At 26.4% G+C, this 20,394-nt stretch overlaps 1 protein-coding gene across 1 annotated transcript in view; it reads right to left on the bottom strand.

The window, feature by feature from the left end:
* The window catches only part of LOC136979089 (condensin-2 complex subunit G2-like), a 58,951-nt gene that overhangs the window by 16,117 nt on the left and 22,440 nt on the right, over window positions 1–20,394 (bottom strand). Inside the window, exons 11-24 of the mRNA XM_067275004.1 lie at window positions 18,098–18,193; window positions 17,876–17,959; window positions 17,205–17,357; window positions 15,415–15,637; window positions 14,166–14,446; window positions 9,732–9,809; window positions 9,409–9,654; window positions 9,110–9,283; window positions 8,839–8,952; window positions 4,048–4,203; window positions 3,634–3,733; window positions 2,459–2,634; window positions 2,230–2,370; window positions 2,051–2,145 (exon numbers count right to left, since the gene is read on the bottom strand). Of these exons, the coding sequence (XP_067131105.1) occupies window positions 2,051–2,145; window positions 2,230–2,370; window positions 2,459–2,634; window positions 3,634–3,733; window positions 4,048–4,203; window positions 8,839–8,952; window positions 9,110–9,283; window positions 9,409–9,654; window positions 9,732–9,809; window positions 14,166–14,446; window positions 15,415–15,637; window positions 17,205–17,357; window positions 17,876–17,959; window positions 18,098–18,193 (2,117 nt within the window). The remainder of the gene's footprint in view (window positions 1–2,050; window positions 2,146–2,229; window positions 2,371–2,458; window positions 2,635–3,633; window positions 3,734–4,047; window positions 4,204–8,838; window positions 8,953–9,109; window positions 9,284–9,408; window positions 9,655–9,731; window positions 9,810–14,165; window positions 14,447–15,414; window positions 15,638–17,204; window positions 17,358–17,875; window positions 17,960–18,097; window positions 18,194–20,394) is intronic.

Consider the following 20,394-nt stretch of genomic DNA (forward strand, 5'->3'; position numbering starts at 1 on the left):
AACTTTAGAAAATCATATCTTTATTTCCCTGAATATGCATTTCGGACATTAAGTCCCTTTTCAACTCTATGTGATATAAATGGATATGAGAAGTACAGGAATTGCGACAATAGATACAATATGGATGGTGATTATTGATTAACAGGTATCTGAGCAAATACAATGGTTTGATACATAATAAAGTACACAGTTAAAACTATAAAATTTAAAACTGTCACATCGTATACTGTAAAACCATTAAAATAATAAAATAAAATGATGAAGTAAAACAAGTGCACTGTTAAAATAATAAGAATATAAAAAATTAATTACAGTAGAATCATAATCTATGGTACAATTCACAGAATTAACAAGGCTTGTTAATTCTGTAAATCTTAGTTAAAAACTGGAGGCAAACCTTGGTAAAGGCCAAAAATGTTTGAAAGTTATGTAAAAGTTCTGTTACAGGTTAAAAAGGTTTTGTTTGTATTTAAGATATTTTTAAAAAATCTTTTGACATAACATGCCAAATATCACTGGTTTTAAGGCTTGTTAATTCTGTGAATTGTACCATAGATTATGGTTCTATTGTAATTAATTTTTTATATTCTTATTATTTTAACAGTGCACTTGTTTTACTTCATCATTTTATTTTATTATTTTAATGGTTTTACAGTATACGATGTGACAGTTTTAAATTTTATAGTTTTAACTGTGTACTTTATTATGTATCAAACCGTTGTATTTGCTCAGATACCTGTTAATCAATAATCATCATCCATATCGTATCTATTGTTGCAATTCCTGTACTTCTCATAACCACTTATATCACATAGAGTTGAAGAGTGACTTAATGTCTGAAATGCATACTCAGGGAAATAAAGATATGATTTTCTAAAGTTTGTCCTCTTTCTGACTGATGGTGTAATAAGTCTAGCGGAAAAGAAAGGCCGTCATAGAGCTAGTATAATTGAGAACGATAGTCATTTGAGCTATAAAAATTCACAGGAAAAGAAATAAAGGCAGAATTCACTACATGGAACATGAAATATACACCAGTAAATCTGTAACGCTAAAGATAATCAATAGATTCTTCTAAGCAAAAAGAATATGAAATGTATTTTAAATGTGTAATGATAGTTACAAAACCAAAGAGACTAAATAAATATAAAAAGTTTGTTTTTTAATATTTATTCAGTCTTTAACTTGTTTCCTTCTTTTTGAAAATGAATTTTAGAATATTAAACTTTTTACAACATTTTCTCTTAAAATTCAGTTAAATTTCATATTATTATTTTAGTAAATATTATGAGATTCAGTAGCTATCTCAAAATATATCTGTTAAATCATCATAAATATGAAAAAGAAATTTAATTTTAATAATTAATTTAAAATTAAATTATTTCATGTTCATTTGTTGTGAAACTGTGCTGTACTAGATTTTCTTTAGAAGTGTTGAACACAAGATTATGTTATTAACCAATCACATGGCTTTTTTTTCACTTTTATTTAGTTGATAACTCAACTAAATAAAGGTGGAAAAGAAGCCACGTGATTGGTTAATAACACAATCTCGTGTTCAACACTTCTAAAAAAAAAATAAATTATTTCATATCGTTACTTGGTAATAAAAGATAATAAATGAATTATCTTTTATTACCAAGTAAATAGAGTTATGTAATTTGAATTTTAGTAGTTTTAAAATAATGTAATATAGTTATTCTTCAAATTCCTGAATATAACCTAATAAATATGACATTAAAAAAATTAATTTTTTATTGAAATCATTGATCTTCTTACCACAAATTTAATTGTATCTATTCTTAATGTTTAAAACTAGTTTCATTTTAGCATTATTATAAAAGTATATCTAAAATATAAACTCAATAAATATAAAATTCTCAAAAATAAAAGAAATTTATAAAAATTTTTGTTATAAATATTTTATATAAAAAATAGTTAAATCTATAATATATGTTTCATTATACTTAGATTTGACTATTTAAAAATGTATTCAAAATAAGTGCTTTTATAATAATTAATATAAAATATAATAAACATAAAAATTTACCTTATTAATTTATTTTCAGATGCCAAGACTGTAAGTAAAGTTGAACTTAAGACTGGCAGATCATTAATCTTATCACATTCATCAAAAGTTTGATGCTTTAATATGAAAATAAGAAATGAATTAATCACTTAAATAAATAAACTAATCTAATCACACAATTAAAAAATAAAATTTTATACTTTATTGATCATCATGGTCATTTCTGCTAATATAGCTGACATCACTACCACAATGATATTTTCAAATTCATCATTGAATATATGTTTCTTACAGAGAAAAAGAAGACTTTCACTGATTGCAGGTTTTATTATTGTTGAAACCTATATTAAAAAATAAAATAATTTTGAATTTAATGTTGAACTTTTATGAAAGATAACTATTTCCAAACTTATAAAAAAAAATACTTACCTTAATATTTTCTTCAGCATTTTGCTGAAGCATTGATGCTATATACTGAAGAGTTTTTGATATCAGATCAGAAATACAATTATTATATTCAAAATTTTCTGAATGTAAAGATGAATATTCAACAATTTGGTACATAATTTTACATATTAATGGTAACAGTCTATCATGTAAATGTGCTGTAAATAAAAACAATGTCTTATGAAATACAAATAAAAAATTTTCTCCTTATTTAATATAGTAAAACATTATTATTATGTACTACAAAGTATTTAACAATAATTTACAGTTTGTAATTTATAATTTTACTTTTCTTATTCTTCATTCATTCAATTTTGTTATTTGATGAATAACAATGAATCATATAACACAAAATTATATTTAATTAGACTTTCAGTTCTAAAGTATATTTATTAACAAAAAATTCATAAATTAATAAATTCAATTCCTTTTAAAAAAAATTTAATCATCATCTTTGTTTATTGTCTGTAAATAGAATTATTATTTGAGATTCTTCAGTAACTACTACAACTCAATGTTGATTATTCTTATTAAGACATTTACTAAATGATTTATCTACATGATGTCTGAATGCATTAATAGATTCAAATTCTTCAAGAAAGTTTCAAAAAAGAATAAAAAAAAAAAAAAAAAACACAGCATACAGAACCAGTATCAAACATATAACACTGAACTTTTGTAATTTTTTGTTCAAAAATTAGCTTCAATAAGCTTATATATTCTTGGTTATGTATATCTTGATTTTTTTTCTATAAAATTCAATTATCATTTCAGTTTTAAATTAACAGAATTAAAAAAATAAGAAATTTGTAATATGGGTTTTCATTTAGCATATTTTTTTTACTCTATTAGCAATTCCTGTGTAAAAGAAATTCAATGATGATATGTTAAGAAAAAGAAAAATAGTGCAACATTGGTTTTGAATGCAAATCATAAACAGAAAGAAAAATTGTGCACCAGATAAATCTATATTTTAATAAATCTGAAGAAATTAAGTAAATTAGAAATTTTTGTCTTAACTTCACTCTTACTGTGACCAATATAGATTAGAGAAAATTAAAATTTTAGATGTATTAGAAGTATTTTGTTTAGATTGAAAATTTTATTTGAATACTTTATATATATATATATATATATTATAAATAAACTAGACATACCTATTTCAAGCATTAAACAAGCAAATTTTGAGACCGATAAACAAAAGTTATTGTTTCCATATCCAATCAAAATTGCATCTATACAGACTTGAAGTAAATGCTATAAAATATTAAAACATATTTGTTTAGTTGAATACCAGGTTAAATGTAAATAAACTTAATACAAAGTTTATGAAATTATAACTTCTAATCTTACTTATGAAAATAAGCAGTGTTTAATGACAAATTTAGAAAAATACTCGGATTATTAGTTATATTTAATATAATTTTTTAAAAATATTTAATATTTAAATTTACTTATATTTATAAATTTCATGTCCTGCAGAATATATTTTTTAATTATTGTTATTTAAGCCTCTGACTGAATCTATTATAAATATGAAGAAACTACTACAATATTAATTTTGATTTTACCTCAATACATGCAAGTTTTAAATTTTTTAATTTTATTTCTTCTTCAGATAATGTAACATCATCTCCTTCACAGAGTCCTTTTAATTCATATAATATGTCTTCATTTATCCAATAAATAAAATCTTCTATTATACTTAATACATTTATTTCAGTATCCTGTAAATTTATAAGTATAATAATTTATTAATTATTATTAACTTTATAAATAATGAGTAAAAATATATAATTGTCAAATAAAAGTATACTTTTATTTGACAATTAATACATATTTAACAATATAAGTCTAGATATTATGTATCACTTTGATTGCAATACTGTAATGATAAAAATCAAAGTACTGCAGATAAGTTATTTAGAAATGGTCGATTAGCTTCTTATGTATAAATTATGAGTATAAATAATTTGAACTTAGCTCTTTCAGTCTAAATGCCAACCTAATGCTAGGAAAGATTCTGATATATCTGAATAAATCAGATACAAATTCATAATTTATCATGGTTAGTATACAGTTAGAGAATTAGTCTCAATTTCTTGTAATGGCAAAATTATAGCTTATTTTGTAATCTTTAGGTGCTGGTGTCTCATATTGAAATCAATCAAGAAATAATTCATTATTGACTGATCTGAATGTCTTCAAACAGTATAAGTTTTAAGACAAATTTTTAACAAAATGTATCTTCAAATACTAATATATGTAAATATATTAAGTATTTAAAAATATACACACAAATTTACAATAAAAATTTATAAAGTTGAATATTTTATTTTTTTCATAATCTGTAGAAAGTTCCAATAAGATATGACAAATATGAACGTATGAAGATCATTGAATTTATTCATTCATTTAAAGTTTTATCATTTAATTTTGGTAACATATATAGAAAAACTATTGCATTTTTTAAAAGCATCAAGCAGATAAGAAATTACAAGTTAAGTTTTTATTAATGTAATTCCTTAGATTATTAATCTTTAGATAATACATATGTATGACAAATTTTGTTAATTAAAAATATGGAGTGCAAAATTTACTATAATTTATTATTGCGGAAATGGAAATAAATTAATTTCAATATAACAGTTTACATTAGCAGGTAAACCTTCCATTATTTCCTAAGATATCTTATTATTTTTTTAACAAAAGTGTTTGTTACTGACACACAGTCAGTAACAAACACTTTTGAACAAACAGAATTAAAGATACTAAAAATTCAGATAACTATTGTAAATGTTGAAAATTCAAAAAAATATTCTGAACAAAAACAATAATTGACATTTACTTTATCAAAAGATGTGCTGTACATTCTCACTTGTACACATTATCTGTTGCAGTTTCTGAATTGAAAATACAGTGGACCCCGATATAACGCGCATGTCGGGCGGGAAACAACACCCGCATTATACCGAGCAACACAATAAATTTACTCAGAACAATTTGAGCTATATACTAAAACATCCCATCAACTACATACATATTATGTATTTTAATTAAAAAAACCAATTTATTTATTAAATGCTTTATTAGAATTCACATAACATAGTTATACATCTTAATAAGTAAAGAACATACTGTATATGTATTATTTTATTTACGTACATACGGTACGCTTGAAAATACAGTACTGTATGTAAAAACAAATACTATCTATAACTTCACTAAAATCTATGTATTCAACATCATTCCAATTACAAAACATCACTTAAAAAAGTGAGTAATTTTTGTTTGTTTGCTTTTTGATAACTTCTGCATCACTTCCCTTTTGAAAGATGCTAATTGCAACAATCTGACACTATTAATATTTTCTTGTGATTCAGCCCATTTTATAACAGTTTCCATGGCTGTTATTGTTTCTTTGGTTGTTGGCGGTATATCAGCTATCCCACTGGCACTTTCTTCATCATCATCTGTTTCTTCTTGACAATCTTTGTCACCGCAAATGGATTTGATAATCATTTCATCAGTCATATTCTGACAAATATCTTCTCTAGCATCCACATCTAACCAATCAGTCAAAGAATCATTAGTTATTTCTGGCTCATTCAATATTTCCCGGATACGAGAAATTTCAGCCTCAGTGAAGATATTATCTGAAGCTGAATCTGAATGTGTTGTGGTTTGGTCAAGATCAACTTGATTATTAGATTCATTTAATTTTTTCCAACAGTTTCTAATTGTCTCTGATGTGATTGCCTGCCAGGCAAGTCCAATACTGTAGGACACGTCTTTGAGATCCATTTTTTTTAAAAATATGTTGACGTCAATGTCTGATGCTAATAATGACTTCATCATTTCTCTTCGGTAATTTGTTTTGAAAGCACTAATAATGCCTTGATCTAAGGGTTGTATAAGAGCAGTAGTATTTTTTGGAAGATACATTACTTTTATTTTACCATCTCAGACACAAGGTTATCAGCTGGTGGATGAGCTGGGAAATTATCTAAGAGAAGCAAAGCTTTTGGATCTAGACTCAATCCTCTCAGAAATTTTTGCATAGAGGGAACAAAGGAATTGTGAAACCAGTCATGAAATATGTTAGAAGTCATCCAAGCATTTATGCTGTTTTTATAAACAACTGGCAGAGATTTTATATTGATTCACTTGAAACATTGTGGGTTTTGACTTTCCCCTATAATGAGTGGTGTCAACTTGTAATTACCAGCTTTATTTACACAAAATAAAGCTGTTATCCTTTCCTTGCTTAGTTTTAATCCTGCCTTTTTGTGGGTTACTTTTTAGATCTAAGGTTTTATTTGGCAACATTCTGTAATATAATGCAGTCTCATCACAGTTATAAACTTGTGCATCAGTATACCCTTCTTTCTTAATGGAAATTGTGAACTGTTTGGAAAATTCTGCAGCACCTTCAATATCAATAGACTTTGCTTCACCAGAAATGGAAATTTGGTAGATGCTATGTCGTTTTTGCCAACACCACAACCAACCGTCAGAAGCCTTAAAATCGCCTTCTGCTTTTAAGCTTACATGGAATTTTTTAGCCTGCAACTTTAAAGCAGTTCAAGATACGGGAATACCTTCACTTCTTTTTTTTGCACAAACCATGCATAGAAGCAATTGTCAACATTTTGATTTTTTCCAAGTCTTGTCTTTTTTCGAGTAAGCCCAGCATATTGGTCAAGTTTATCAACAAATGATTTCAGTTTTGTCTCCTCTGCCATCCAACCCCTTTGTTTCTTCGGATATGCCGTATTCTCTTCTTATGTTTGCTTTCGAAACTCCACTCTTTACTTTAGCAATAATGTCAAGCTTTTCTTTCACACTGTAAGCTTTTCTTTTACTCATCATGCATATAATAATTAAACACTATTCAAAATACATGCAGGAACTCAATACATACACAATTACTCAATACACAGTAACAATAAAATGTGCTACTCACCAACGCAGCATGAACCTGTATAAACGTGTTTGAGCTTATCGTGTCTGAACATCGCCCGCGCTATAACCGAGTGTGCGGTATAGCGAGCAGCGCTATAACGAAGGTCCACTGTATTGTCAAAGGCTTATCAAGTTTCATAAAAATAAAAATTATATAATAATGATGCATATAAAAATTAAAAACGAAAAGCACAATTCTTAATTTTCAAGTTTTAATAGATATTTTTGAAATCAATTACATACTAATTTAGAAAAAAACAATGTGTTAACTTCAACATTTTAAATGGAAAGTAAAATTAAAAATTCTTAATAAGTGTTAATAAAAAATGAAATATAATCAATATTTCTATATATGTAATAAAATAATGAAACATTATTCGTATTGAGGATGATAATGATCATATACATTATTTAATTTTATTCTATCCACAAATTTGTAATGAGTAATTCATTGATATTACATCCAAAGAATTCATAATTCTTTCAACACTCACTTTTTATCTGCTTTTAAACTAGAAGTGATATATTTTGGCACAATTGCCTGCTCAGAGAAAAAATGTTGTAGAGAAAGTTTAAAAAAGTATTCCCTTCCCCCACTTAAACATTGTTGAACTATAGGGTTATTTCTACAAACTCAGATAATGTTAGAACAAAAAAGCAAGTAGTATTAGTCTCTTCTAGTATAAAATTTAAGTGATTTTATTGCATATTACTTCTATAGTATATTTTACACATCAAAATTTAAAATCAGTCAAAACACGAATCTTATTTTCCTAAGCAAAAAATGAACTAACTGAAGTAAAAGTAATATTAAACTAATTCTAAAATAAAATTTCTTAAAAAAGAATTATTTCTGTAATTATTTGAATATGTGTAATTTGCAACACAGACATCCCTGTACACTTTAGGACATTTCTAAGAATGTTCAGTATACAAAAATTAGATATTTTCATACAATTCAATATTTGTAAAACTCAGTCTTTTTTTTTTTTTTTAAATCTCATCTATTACTTACAGAACTATTAAATCTTGACTTTTTTTATTCCATCTTATCTATTAATTAATCTCATTATTACCTAAATTATTTAGTATAAAACATTTATTAATAAAATTTACATATTTATATTTTAAATTTTGTTCAATTCATATCAAATATTTTTTAATTTAATGTATTATGGGTAAACATATTCACATATACTAATATACAAGAGTTTATTATATTTAAGTTGGCTATTTGGTAAAAGAAATTCATTAATAATACAGCATCTTTTCATATATTATTACATTTGTATTTCTAATATGCAAATAAATATAATCTAGCTGTATTTAAAAATATATAAACATAATTATTCAGATATTTTATTTTAGTTTAATTTAAGTTAAAATAATGAGCTTACATTTTTTTGAAGCAGCAATATCAATTTGCTATGTAAAATAAAAGCTTTTAGAAGAAACTCATCAGAACAATGATTTAAAAATTCTTCCTTACTAAAACGTTTTTGCAAAAGTTCCTGAAAAATAATTGAAGTCATAAGTAAATTCTAATAAAAAATGAAACAATAACACTTTTTAATTTCGAATACTTTATTGATAGCATAACATTCTTAAAAATAAATATAATTTCATTTATTACTATATGTAGTTATATTTTTAAATACAGTTACAAACCTTTACAGAACTGAGTTGATTTATTATATGTTTAAGTATTGATGCTTGATGATTTAAAATTCTCTCTCTACACAATGGAAGTTGTAATAATCCTTCAAGTAAATTCAGAGCTAATAATGGTTTTGGCTTATCAATTTCTATAAATTTCACTCTCTTTTTAGTCTGCACTTTTAACTTAAATGGAAAAATAACGAGTAAAATTAATAAATAAACATTAATTATATTAATTAAATAACAAAACTTATAATTTTTATTCTAATTTATGAAAATATAAGAAAAAGTTCAAATAATCTGCTTACTTCTTTTTGAGAAACTTCATTAGGATTCTGTTTTAGACCATGTGCAATCCAATCTGATATAAGTTCTAAAATATCAACTGCACGACCATGATTACAAAGACTCTCTAATATGTTACTAAAGTCCAATGATTTACTATCCTCTGGAAGATTTTTTAATCTATTAAAACACTGACCATAAAATGTTGGTACTGAAGATGATGGGAAAAAACTTGAAAGATATATTACAGAATCACAAGCATCTTTATCCTGAATTTAAACATATATATTTTATTTATTTATTTTTATGTTACAAGCATAAATTTGTAATAAAAATATTCACATACCTTAAAATATTTAAACAGAGTACTCATAAATCCTTGTAGATTTGCAATAAGTAATTTTAACTGTTCTTTGTTTTTTGGCTGAAGTAAGATAACAGCATATATTTATTTCTTGAAAGACTAATTTTTAACTTATTTTATATTTTTTATGTAATAAAAATTTTATATATATATATATGTGTGTTTATATGATAATATAATATTGTAGGATCTTCTGCATAACAATTCACTTTTTTTACAAAAACAAAATATTCAATGTTAATGTCCAGCATGTTCTGTACAATGAAGTAACTTTATATATATATATATATATGTATGTATGTATTTACAATAACCAACAATTTCTGTAAATGTTATAAATTTGCATATATTGCAAATTAATCACATTTACTGGTGATTATGCATACTTTCCAGTTCAGTGGTAAATGCAATAAAGTGTATTTAATTAATTAAATTTACTGAACATTATGCATAATCGCCAGTCTAGGATGGCAAATTTGATAAATAATGCATTCTCGTCCATTAAATCTTGGTTAGAAAGTAACCAAACCCAGCACTGAACTGAGGGATTACAATTTGTGAATCTCATGAAGAGTAGATTATATCATCAAGACATTAAGTGTAGTCTTTATTAAGCCATGTTTGGTTCACCCTTAAAAGTTGGGCTGAAGACAACATGCCTTCATAATGATGCTGTAGCAGATGTTTGCACCAAAAAAGAGCTACAAGAAATAATTGAATTACTAGTCAAAATCAATGCCAATTAGAGGAACCTAATAAAAATATTTCAGAAAAACTATTGAAAATGAATAGCCATCACTCAACTAACCTGATGTGACTATTCCAGAGTAGTCAACCAAACTAATTTAGTATGGAACTGATCAGTCTTTCTATGATCAAGAACAGAAAGAAAGAAGTTGAAAAGAAGCAAGAGAGCATAAAGGTAGGCTTTAGAAGTTCAAGCAAAGAAAATAATAAAATAGCAGAGCTAAAGTTTGCTATTGCCAAAATAGGAGATACAGTGTAGCTTCAAGCTAAGAATACCAGATGTGAACAGGACAAGAGGCAATTCACAGAATATGACAGTAATATTAGCTACTGAAGATGACAAGTACTATAACAATGCCAGACTGCAATTTTTTATATTTTTAATAATTTTTAAATTTAAAATATATGCTCTCACCTCAAACTAGTAGTGTCTTATCCCAGTATATCATGCTTTTCCATTAGCAATAGAGTCATGTAGGTCATCTATCTAATTTCTTTCAGTGAGAATATATAGGTCTACAATTTTTTCAAATTGCAGCCCAACAAAACATTATGTAACTCAAAATGTTGTGATAGTTTGCCATGTTTGAATAAGCAGTAAGAATTATTAGAGTTCTATAATTTTCCTAATAAATTTTTTGATATTTTTATACACACACAGTAATTCTAATATTATGCAGAAATAAATTTTTCTTAGTTTTTTTGCATTCATTAAATCACTCTGGTATTAATAAAACAAAAAATGCATTTTTGATTCATTTTATTAAAATTTAAATCCATGAGTTACTTTATTAAAACAACAAAAGGTGGAAAATTTCATATTTATGAAATTTATGAACTACATTTTGGAAATTATGCAAAAATCACTTTAAAAGTAATACATTCAGTGATAGTTATGAAACGTACAAACTTCATTTGAAAATTATGTAAATTGCTAGTAAAAGTGCAAAATTTACTAAAATTTATCAAACTCAACAAGATGATTAGTGATTATGCATAATAATTGCCTATTATGTATAATTTCCAGTTAATCAATTTTACCATAACATACATAAAACATTCAAAAAATCAAAATCAAAAGTGCATTACCAAATAAATTAATTTACTATATTTATTTCATTGAACTAAAACAGAGACTTACATCAACACATGATCGAAGTTTTTGGTAAAGAAAACAGTGAGCAAAAATATTCTATGGTGGTTATTGTAATTATTAATAATTTCTTATCAATTTAATTAAAATACAGTAGAGTGTCGTTTATCCAAAAGCCTATCAACCAAAACGTATGTTAACCAAAAGCATTCCAGTCAGACTGTGTCGTGCTGAACCAAATGTTTTTGATACTAGATTAACTTCCAAAATATAACTTTTTTGTTTTTATATTTTTCAATGTATTTATTTTGTTTATACAAAATAAAGAAATAATTTTTAATGATACAATAGCCATGATTATTATTTTTAAAAATTTACATTAGGCTTAACATCAACGAAAATTCAACGCATAGCGACACGCAACGGAGAAAAATTTCAACATTGGATAGATTAATATATTTTTTCGTACATAATCGGTTATCCAAAAAATAAGTTATCCGAACAACCCCAATCCCCAATTAATTTGGATAAACGACACTCTACTGTGGGGGTGTCAAACTCAAACTGCTTAAGAGCCAATTTTTTGTCTCAAGTATGACAGTGAGCCAGATGTTTTGAGATTTTGTAGCCAAAAATTTTCTAAAAAGTAGCCCAAAAGTAGCCAACTCAAAAAATTCCTTTTTAATAACCCGAGATTTCACAATAAAATAAAAATAAAAACACCACTTGTGGTTTCCCAGCAATAACTTTAATCAGAGAACAAACATTTTCGACCAATTTACAGGCCTGAAGCAGGTCTGTAAAATGATCTGGATCAGGGATTGTAAGACTCAAACATACAAGCATTAACTGTAATTTATGCATTTTGTGCGCTAAATAGTGAGAATTGTGCAATAAATGATCTTGCCAAGATGGACTTTAATTTGAAATTCAAAAGATGAAATAGAGAAAACAATGTAAACAAGAAATTAAACACAAAAGTAAATCAAATAAAATAAATATCTCCAAGTAATATGAATAAATAAAAATAAAAACAAAAACAATAATAATTGAGTTCAACAATTTTGTTTATTAAGTATTATTTATTTATAAAATATCCCATTTCCTTTCGTATTAAGATAATAAAATAATAAACAAATAGCATTATTGAATTGATGTCTGGGCCGCAACTAATTGTCTTGCGGGCCATGACTGGCCCACAAGCTGTATCTTTGACATACCTGCTATACTGTATACATTTCTATGTTCTCAAACTTATATGATGTAAGTAAAGGTTTGTGAAGAATTTTTATTCAATTATATATTTTGATCTTAGAATATTCTCATAACTGATATTTTAAATGTTATAAAACTCATATTTATTTCTGATATAATTATAAAATGTTTAAAATTTGACTATAATGATGCAACTTGAATAACTTGAATCATAAATTTATAATTTTCAAATCAGAGATTATAAAATTATCCTAAGTATGAAAATATTTTCAAAAAAATTTAAGTAAAAAATTTTCAAAAACAGATACTGTAAATCAATCACTTTATCAATCAGTAGATGATTTATCATAATGATTAATAAAAAGTATTGTGATAATTAGATAATTATTTGTAAAATAAAAAAACTCTTCACTTTATTTAATTAATTACTATTTAAAATATATACAGTCGAGTCTGCATAAGTCGACACCCGGATAACTCGACACCATTGGTTAAGTAGTCAGTTTCTGTGGTCCCGGCCAACTTACATAGGCATTAATGTTAAAAAATCTCCGGTTACTCGACACTGTTTAACTCGTCACCACTGGATAAGTGAACATACTTTTGCTGTCCCACACTCTGATAAGTTGTCACCCCCCTCCTGAAAAAATGAATTCACTCCGCATGTGTGGTGTGAACTCATTTTTTTTCAGGAGGGGGACTCAATTTATTTATTAATATATTATTATTATTAATATATATATATAATGCCGTAACATTTTATGTATTTTTATGTATAAAATAATAACAGATAAACAAAAAGAAAATATACAATCTACATCAACATCACACCAGAATACAATTTTGCATTTTCTCACACCAGAGGCATTAAGAATCCTTAGACGTTACTTGCCAACAATTGACAATTGTGAAGATGATGTTTTCAAGGCATTCATGATTGTTGAAAAAGAAAGTCGAGACAGTTAAGTGCTCAAAACAAACAACACTAAACGAATTTTTCAGTTTTTCATCTACAGAGTAATTGTAAATGGAGGACACAATGTATTGTAAGCCTATACTACTGTATAATGCACTACTGTATTTTATTAATTGTAGTTTTATGGTTTTTTTCCCGACTTTGCTTTAGTCGTCACATCGGATAACTCCACACATTTCCACTTTCCCCTTGGGGTGTCGACTTATGTGGAGTCGACTGTATATATATATATAATTAAAATTGTTATAAAAAAATACTTTGTTGTTTATAAAACTTTTGTTTGCTTATGAAAGTAAAAGTCCTATAAATATAAAATTATTTTAACAAAAAAAATGTAACATTAAAATCTCTAACTATAACTGAACTTTTAAATATTTTAGTTTACCTCATGTAATTTATTGTTGATGCCTGACCACATAATAGACATAGCATCTAAAACACCAATAGAAACTTCAGGATCATGAAATGGTAAGTCATTCCTATTATCTTCAGTATCAGTAATTATATTAAGCAATTCAGTTGAAATAATTGAAAAATTCTCTTTATTTTCTATGTTCCGACATCTGGGATGAACTTCAGAAATATTAGGTGGTGAATCACTTAAATTATTTAAACTTTTCTTTGCATACAGATATATTCCTCTCCCAAGTAAAATAATGCAATTCACTGAAAAAAAAAATAGTAGTTTGTTAAGAAATCTATAGAAATTCAATTTCTTAATTAATGGTACTTAACCAATTAATAGCAAAAACCATTTTTTGAAAATTCATTTTTAAAAAGTGATTCAAATAATACATCAAATATATATAAAAAGGATAACCATCTATGTAACATAATTTTTATATTTCTTCCATTTCATAAATTTAAAACAAAAGTTTCTTATCCTTAATCATTAAATTAATATATGTAGCATTAGATATAAATATATTAAATGTATTGGAGTTTAAAAATCTGAAAAACAAATATTGGTTTTCTTTTAATGAAAATACATTTTTCAAAGAAAATATAAATTGTCATACGATATTTAATAAATTAAAATCCATGTTAAAACAATGAAACTGTAATTAAATAAGCATTTGTATTTTAGCAATTAATTTAAAGGAATATAATGTAGATTTTCAAAAACATATGGCAAGCTTACATATACTAATGATTTAACTGCTATGAAACAAATTAAAAATATTATGTTAAGAACATAATCATTTTAAGAATTGTTTATGCTAATAATTTTACAAGAGAATTTTGTAATGAAATATTGAATATTCCAAATGATATCATAAAGACTTCATTTTTATACATCGTTAAGACTTAACTTCAAATAAACTTCATCTGTCTTAAACAATTCCATTCATCTCAACTGAATTTAGAGAATTATTTTATGAAAATTGCAAAAAATGTCTTAAAATAGGCAAGTTTTGATTCTGGAACTAAAACAGAAAATTCTAACTATTCATAACACTGAAACTTGAAATATAATATTTTTCATTAAAAAAACAACATAAAAATATGTATTATTGAAATTTATTTAAACCATAAATAACTTAAATCATCATTGTGCTATTATTTCATATTTGCAAGTTTATAGTAAAAAAGTCATAAAACTGAAGAAGCATTATAATACTTGTTCAAATTACCTGTTGCTTCAAGTCCAATATATTGATGTACATATTGAAAAAAGACTCGAGAAGCTGCTCTGTATTCTTTAATCAAAAGTAAACATCTTTGTAATTGTACAATAGCAGGCTTAGATACTGGAATATAACTACTATGAATAATATTCACAATATGCCGAACAACTGATTTACTGTCTACTTCTAAGCGAGCCATTAGATGTTCTATTGGAACAATTTCCCAATACTGAAAAAAATTACATTAAATTAATAAATACAAAAATTATTAATTTAATAAAATATAAATTATTTGTAATCTACTTCTCTTTTTATTTAAAACACTTTATTGTTACTTAGTAAACATTTTACTAAATAAAATAATCATTAAAATCTATTTCCTGAAATATACAAGACTATAACAAATTATTTTATGATCACAGTATTAAAAGTATTATTTCATTATTAATCAATGCAGTGATGTATACTAGAATGATTGTTCTAGCATACATTGAAATATATGTATTTAGGGGTAATATTGCTTAATCTGCTCCAAGTCCACAGCCTAGAGCAAATTTATCATCTAACATAACCATTTAAACAAGAAAAACTAATACAAAATCAAAAATATAAGCATAAGAATATAAAATTAATTATTTTAGTTTTTATAAACTATACATGTAAGTTTCCATCTATTCTGTAATATTACAATGTAAATTGATTGATCTAGAAATTTCCTTCACAACCTGTGCACTTTTATATCTTTGTTTTTTTAAATCATACTGACAGTTGATTTAGTCATACCACATTCAACAATTGATATCCTACAATTTTTTCACTTTCTCACTTGAAAATTATTTCTTTCTGTTTTTAAAGTTAATTAGTTTTCTTACTCTGTTCTGCAAAGTCATAGCTAAAATTTTATAGCAGAGTAATTTAAAAATATATAATTTTATTGCTAAAGATTAAAAAAAATATATTTGAACCCCACAAACTATAATAAAGACAATGTCTAATACTCTAATCAAAGCAGAAAAACTTGACATGCCATGCCATGCTCCTGTGCTTACTATGTTGGCTGCCAACAAATCAAATTGTTACAATAAAACAATTTGATTTGTAGATAAAACTGTTTGTTGTAACATTCATTTGTTCTACATACCCTACTTTGTCTTATTAGAAAATGTTATTAATGAATTTTAATAGTAAAAATTAGAAAGGAAAAAAACTATAATTCATTCCAAAGACTTCTTAATTACCTTATCTAAATTATAATTATTAGTCTCATAATCAGGTAGTCAAATAAGTCAAATATCTTTCTAACCTCATATTTTCAGAAATTTGTTCTTCATTCGAAAAAACTTTATAATAATAATAAACAATTCAATAACACAGATAAAAATAGAGATAATAAAAATATAAATAAATTTAATTAAAATTTTCTATACATTTTATTGGTCAGATACATATTAATGTAATCACACATTCATTCTATACAATTGTTTCTTATGCATTAGAAATTTTTCTGAAGAATAAATTTCTAAAGAATTTAAGGTTTCAAAAACAACTTATTTTGTTTTTTGTCTATTAGGGTGGTTTATTATATTATTAATAACAAATAAATTATAAATTAATTTGAAAACTATTTAAAACTTATATAATATTTAAAAAAATTTATGAATTTAGTATAAATTATATTGAATATATCAAACAATATCATATTGATATTTTAAAAATTAAATAATTATTTAAATATAATTGGAATTTTTTAAACATCTGTTTGACATATATAATACAAGTGTTACAAGTTAATTTACCTTTAATGTTCGAAGATGTTTTATTTTCAAAAGAAGATTACAAAATGCTATCCTCACTCTCTCAGCAATATCATGAAAACAATTTTGTAAAGCTGGGAAAATAGTCTTTAATGTAGGATGAGTTAAAGGATTATCAAGCAATACTTTAAAGCCCTAAAATATACATAATTATATTATTATATTCACAAAAAATTATTATAAAAACCTTTAAAAATAAATCAATAAAATTTAATTATAAACCCTTGATTCAATTGAATTAGCTGTAGAATTTGTTAATTTTTGTATACCGAATTTCAGATTCAAATTCATTATAAAAGTGAATTCTTGCAAATTTTGGTTTTTATGAAAATTATTGTTTTCTAAATCTCAAACTAGTTTACATGTACTCCATTTAACTATATTAAGAATAAATAAATAAATTTTAATCTGTAAAAAAAATTCTAAAAGGTCATTAAATATTTTCCTAGGACTGATGTTATTTTACCTTTTAATAGATAATAAATGTAATACTCCAGCTTCTGTAACATTATTTGTTTCATTACTGGCTACATTAAATTCATTGTAGTAAAATATTTCGTTAAATTTTCCTACTTTTAATACATTACATATATATAGATATATACATACATACATACTGGAATATGTTAATAAATCAATTTAAATATAATTACCTTAAATACAGATGCTCTTACTTCAGCTGATGATGAATCAAAAGCCAAATCAGTTATTAATATTTGTATTAATACTTTGATTACCTGGAATTATTCATTTTTTAGAAATAAGTCATTCTTAAACATTTCAAACTGTAATATAATCTTAGATATAACTAATCTTAGATCAATCAATATCATTACGGTCTTAAATATAAATGGACATATTTCTTAAAAAATTACTTCAGACGGAATATCTTCCCAATGCTGATTGAGAACAGTACATGTTCCTATAATTGCAATTGAACGTACTTCAGGACTAGAATCTTTGAGTAGACACTGTTTTTGTAATAAAAAGTTTATTTTAGTTATAAAAAGTTACCTTAAATTTAATATATTTCTTATGAGATAATTAATAAAAAATGAAATATTTTAAAATAAAAATAATTTAACATAGATTAAGTTTTTATAATGTATGGAATTTTGGTGGATAATTTAATTTGGAGTTTTGTAATATAATTTTAGACTTATCAATTTTTAATGATGGTTTTCCATTATCATTTAGAGCTGTAAATTTCAATAAGCAATGGAAAAAACAGGATGGGAAAAAAAGGAATAATTTTGATTAATGCAACTGTGAGGACCGGGTTAAACCGGCCCAACAGATTTTAAAATTTTATTGTTCAAATCCCCTCCGGAGATAGCGATCAAAATCGGAGATAGCAATCATGATTCAAAGGATGTGCAGCCTTCCGCCGTCAAACACGCTTCCCTCCTCTCCGGATCCGACCTCTGAGTCACGGAGATCAACTCATCACCCTCCGTCGTGATTGGTGATCGCAGCGGACGAGACCTGGAGTATATAAAGGGGAGAGATATCTAAGAACGGGGTGGCTGAACGTCCGAAGAAGACGAACGTCCCAGCAAATCCAAATCCGAATTGAAGGCCAAACCCGAAGACGCCGGAGCCGCCAAGCCCGATCCTTCCGCCCAGCGCCAGAGCCGAAGAACGACCGACCCTCCTTTCACCGACCGATCAGTCCTACGATTGTTGTCGATACATCAGAAGACGAGGTATGATTCCCCCAACAATTGTGAACTCTCTCTCCCCCACGATTAGGGACGGGATGCATAGATTCTCTGTATTATGTTCTTTATCCAAATAAATCATTATCTGTGTTATTTATCTTGTTATTTCGGATATTGCCTTGACTTATCGTTGAACCCACACACTTCCTCCACTCGATCTGACACTTAATTACCCGATCCCGACGAGTCGGGTTATCATAAAAATTTAGCCATCCTTGACAGTGGGGTGGGTCTTGCCGACCTGTTCGCCGAAAAAAAAAGAGGTAGGACGGAGTCGTACCTCCCGGTGTTCCCACACAACAATTTGTAAATTTTAAGACTGATTAAGCAATAGCATGCATTGTCTGATTGGAAACTCATTCCTTTTTAATATTTAATAAACATCCCAAAACCTGATGCATTGATACTAAACCAAATGATCACCGTAATTAATCTGGCTATTATTTTTGCTATTATTAATAATTGGATATTAAGTAATTTGGTATTAGAGGTGGACGCTAGGCACCATCTCTTATCTAAATTAATAATAAATTATTATCATCAGTATTTATCAGCAAGATATCCATTATTTTATATATCCATTCATGGAGACTCATGGTGCTAGCTGGGACAACTCCTATGCCCACAGCCTATGTACTCCTCCACTAGGGCAATCAGCAAGCTATCGCTTTACCAGGCATAATATATATATATACTAGCAGGTAGGCCCGGCGTTGCTTGGGCAAAAGTAATGATAGCAAAGATTAAGATTACTACATTATAGTCACAAAAAAAGAGTAATTTCATCAATGAACTAAGTTTTTCTAAAGAAAGGTCGAATTTGAAAATTGAAAGTTCTAATATTGTTCGATTTTCACGTGTTCTGATTATATCCTTTGATTTTCATCGAATGTTCTAAAGAAGAAAGGTCGAGAAAAACCAAACTAATCTGTTCCAACATATTACTGGTTTTCTTTTTTCTTTTTTTTCCAGCGCCCGTAAATCTTGCACGTCGCTTTCTCTTGTTCTCCATTGTTACTTAACACTTTGGTACCCTAACTGTGTACCAAATTTCAACTTTCAACTCCTAACCGTTTTAGCAAATATTAAGATTATTATGTTATAGTCAACCTTACCCGTTTTCACAGAATGCAGGAACTTGGTCCTCCCTGTTTCCAGACTAATTACAGAATTTTTAGATGAGTCTAAAAATATGTTCGATTTTCCCACAAAAACGAAAAAACTGCATCTGCGTCTTGCACATCACTTTCTCTTAACACTTCCATTGTTACGTAACACTTAAGTCTTAACACTTCCATCATTGATGGAAGTGTTAAGACTTAATCCTGTCCCTCTCCCCCTTGGGGAAGAATTTCGAAAAATCCCTTCTTAGTGTGCGTTCCCGTGACGTACCCTAACTGTGTACCAAATTTCAACTTTCAACTCCTAACCATTTGGACACGTCTCGAAAT

The sequence above is a fragment of the Centruroides vittatus genome, unplaced genomic scaffold, assembly GCF_030686945.1.
Source record: "Centruroides vittatus isolate TY-2023 unplaced genomic scaffold, ASM3068694v2 contig_1154, whole genome shotgun sequence".
NCBI lineage: Eukaryota > Metazoa > Arthropoda > Arachnida > Scorpiones > Buthidae > Centruroides > Centruroides vittatus.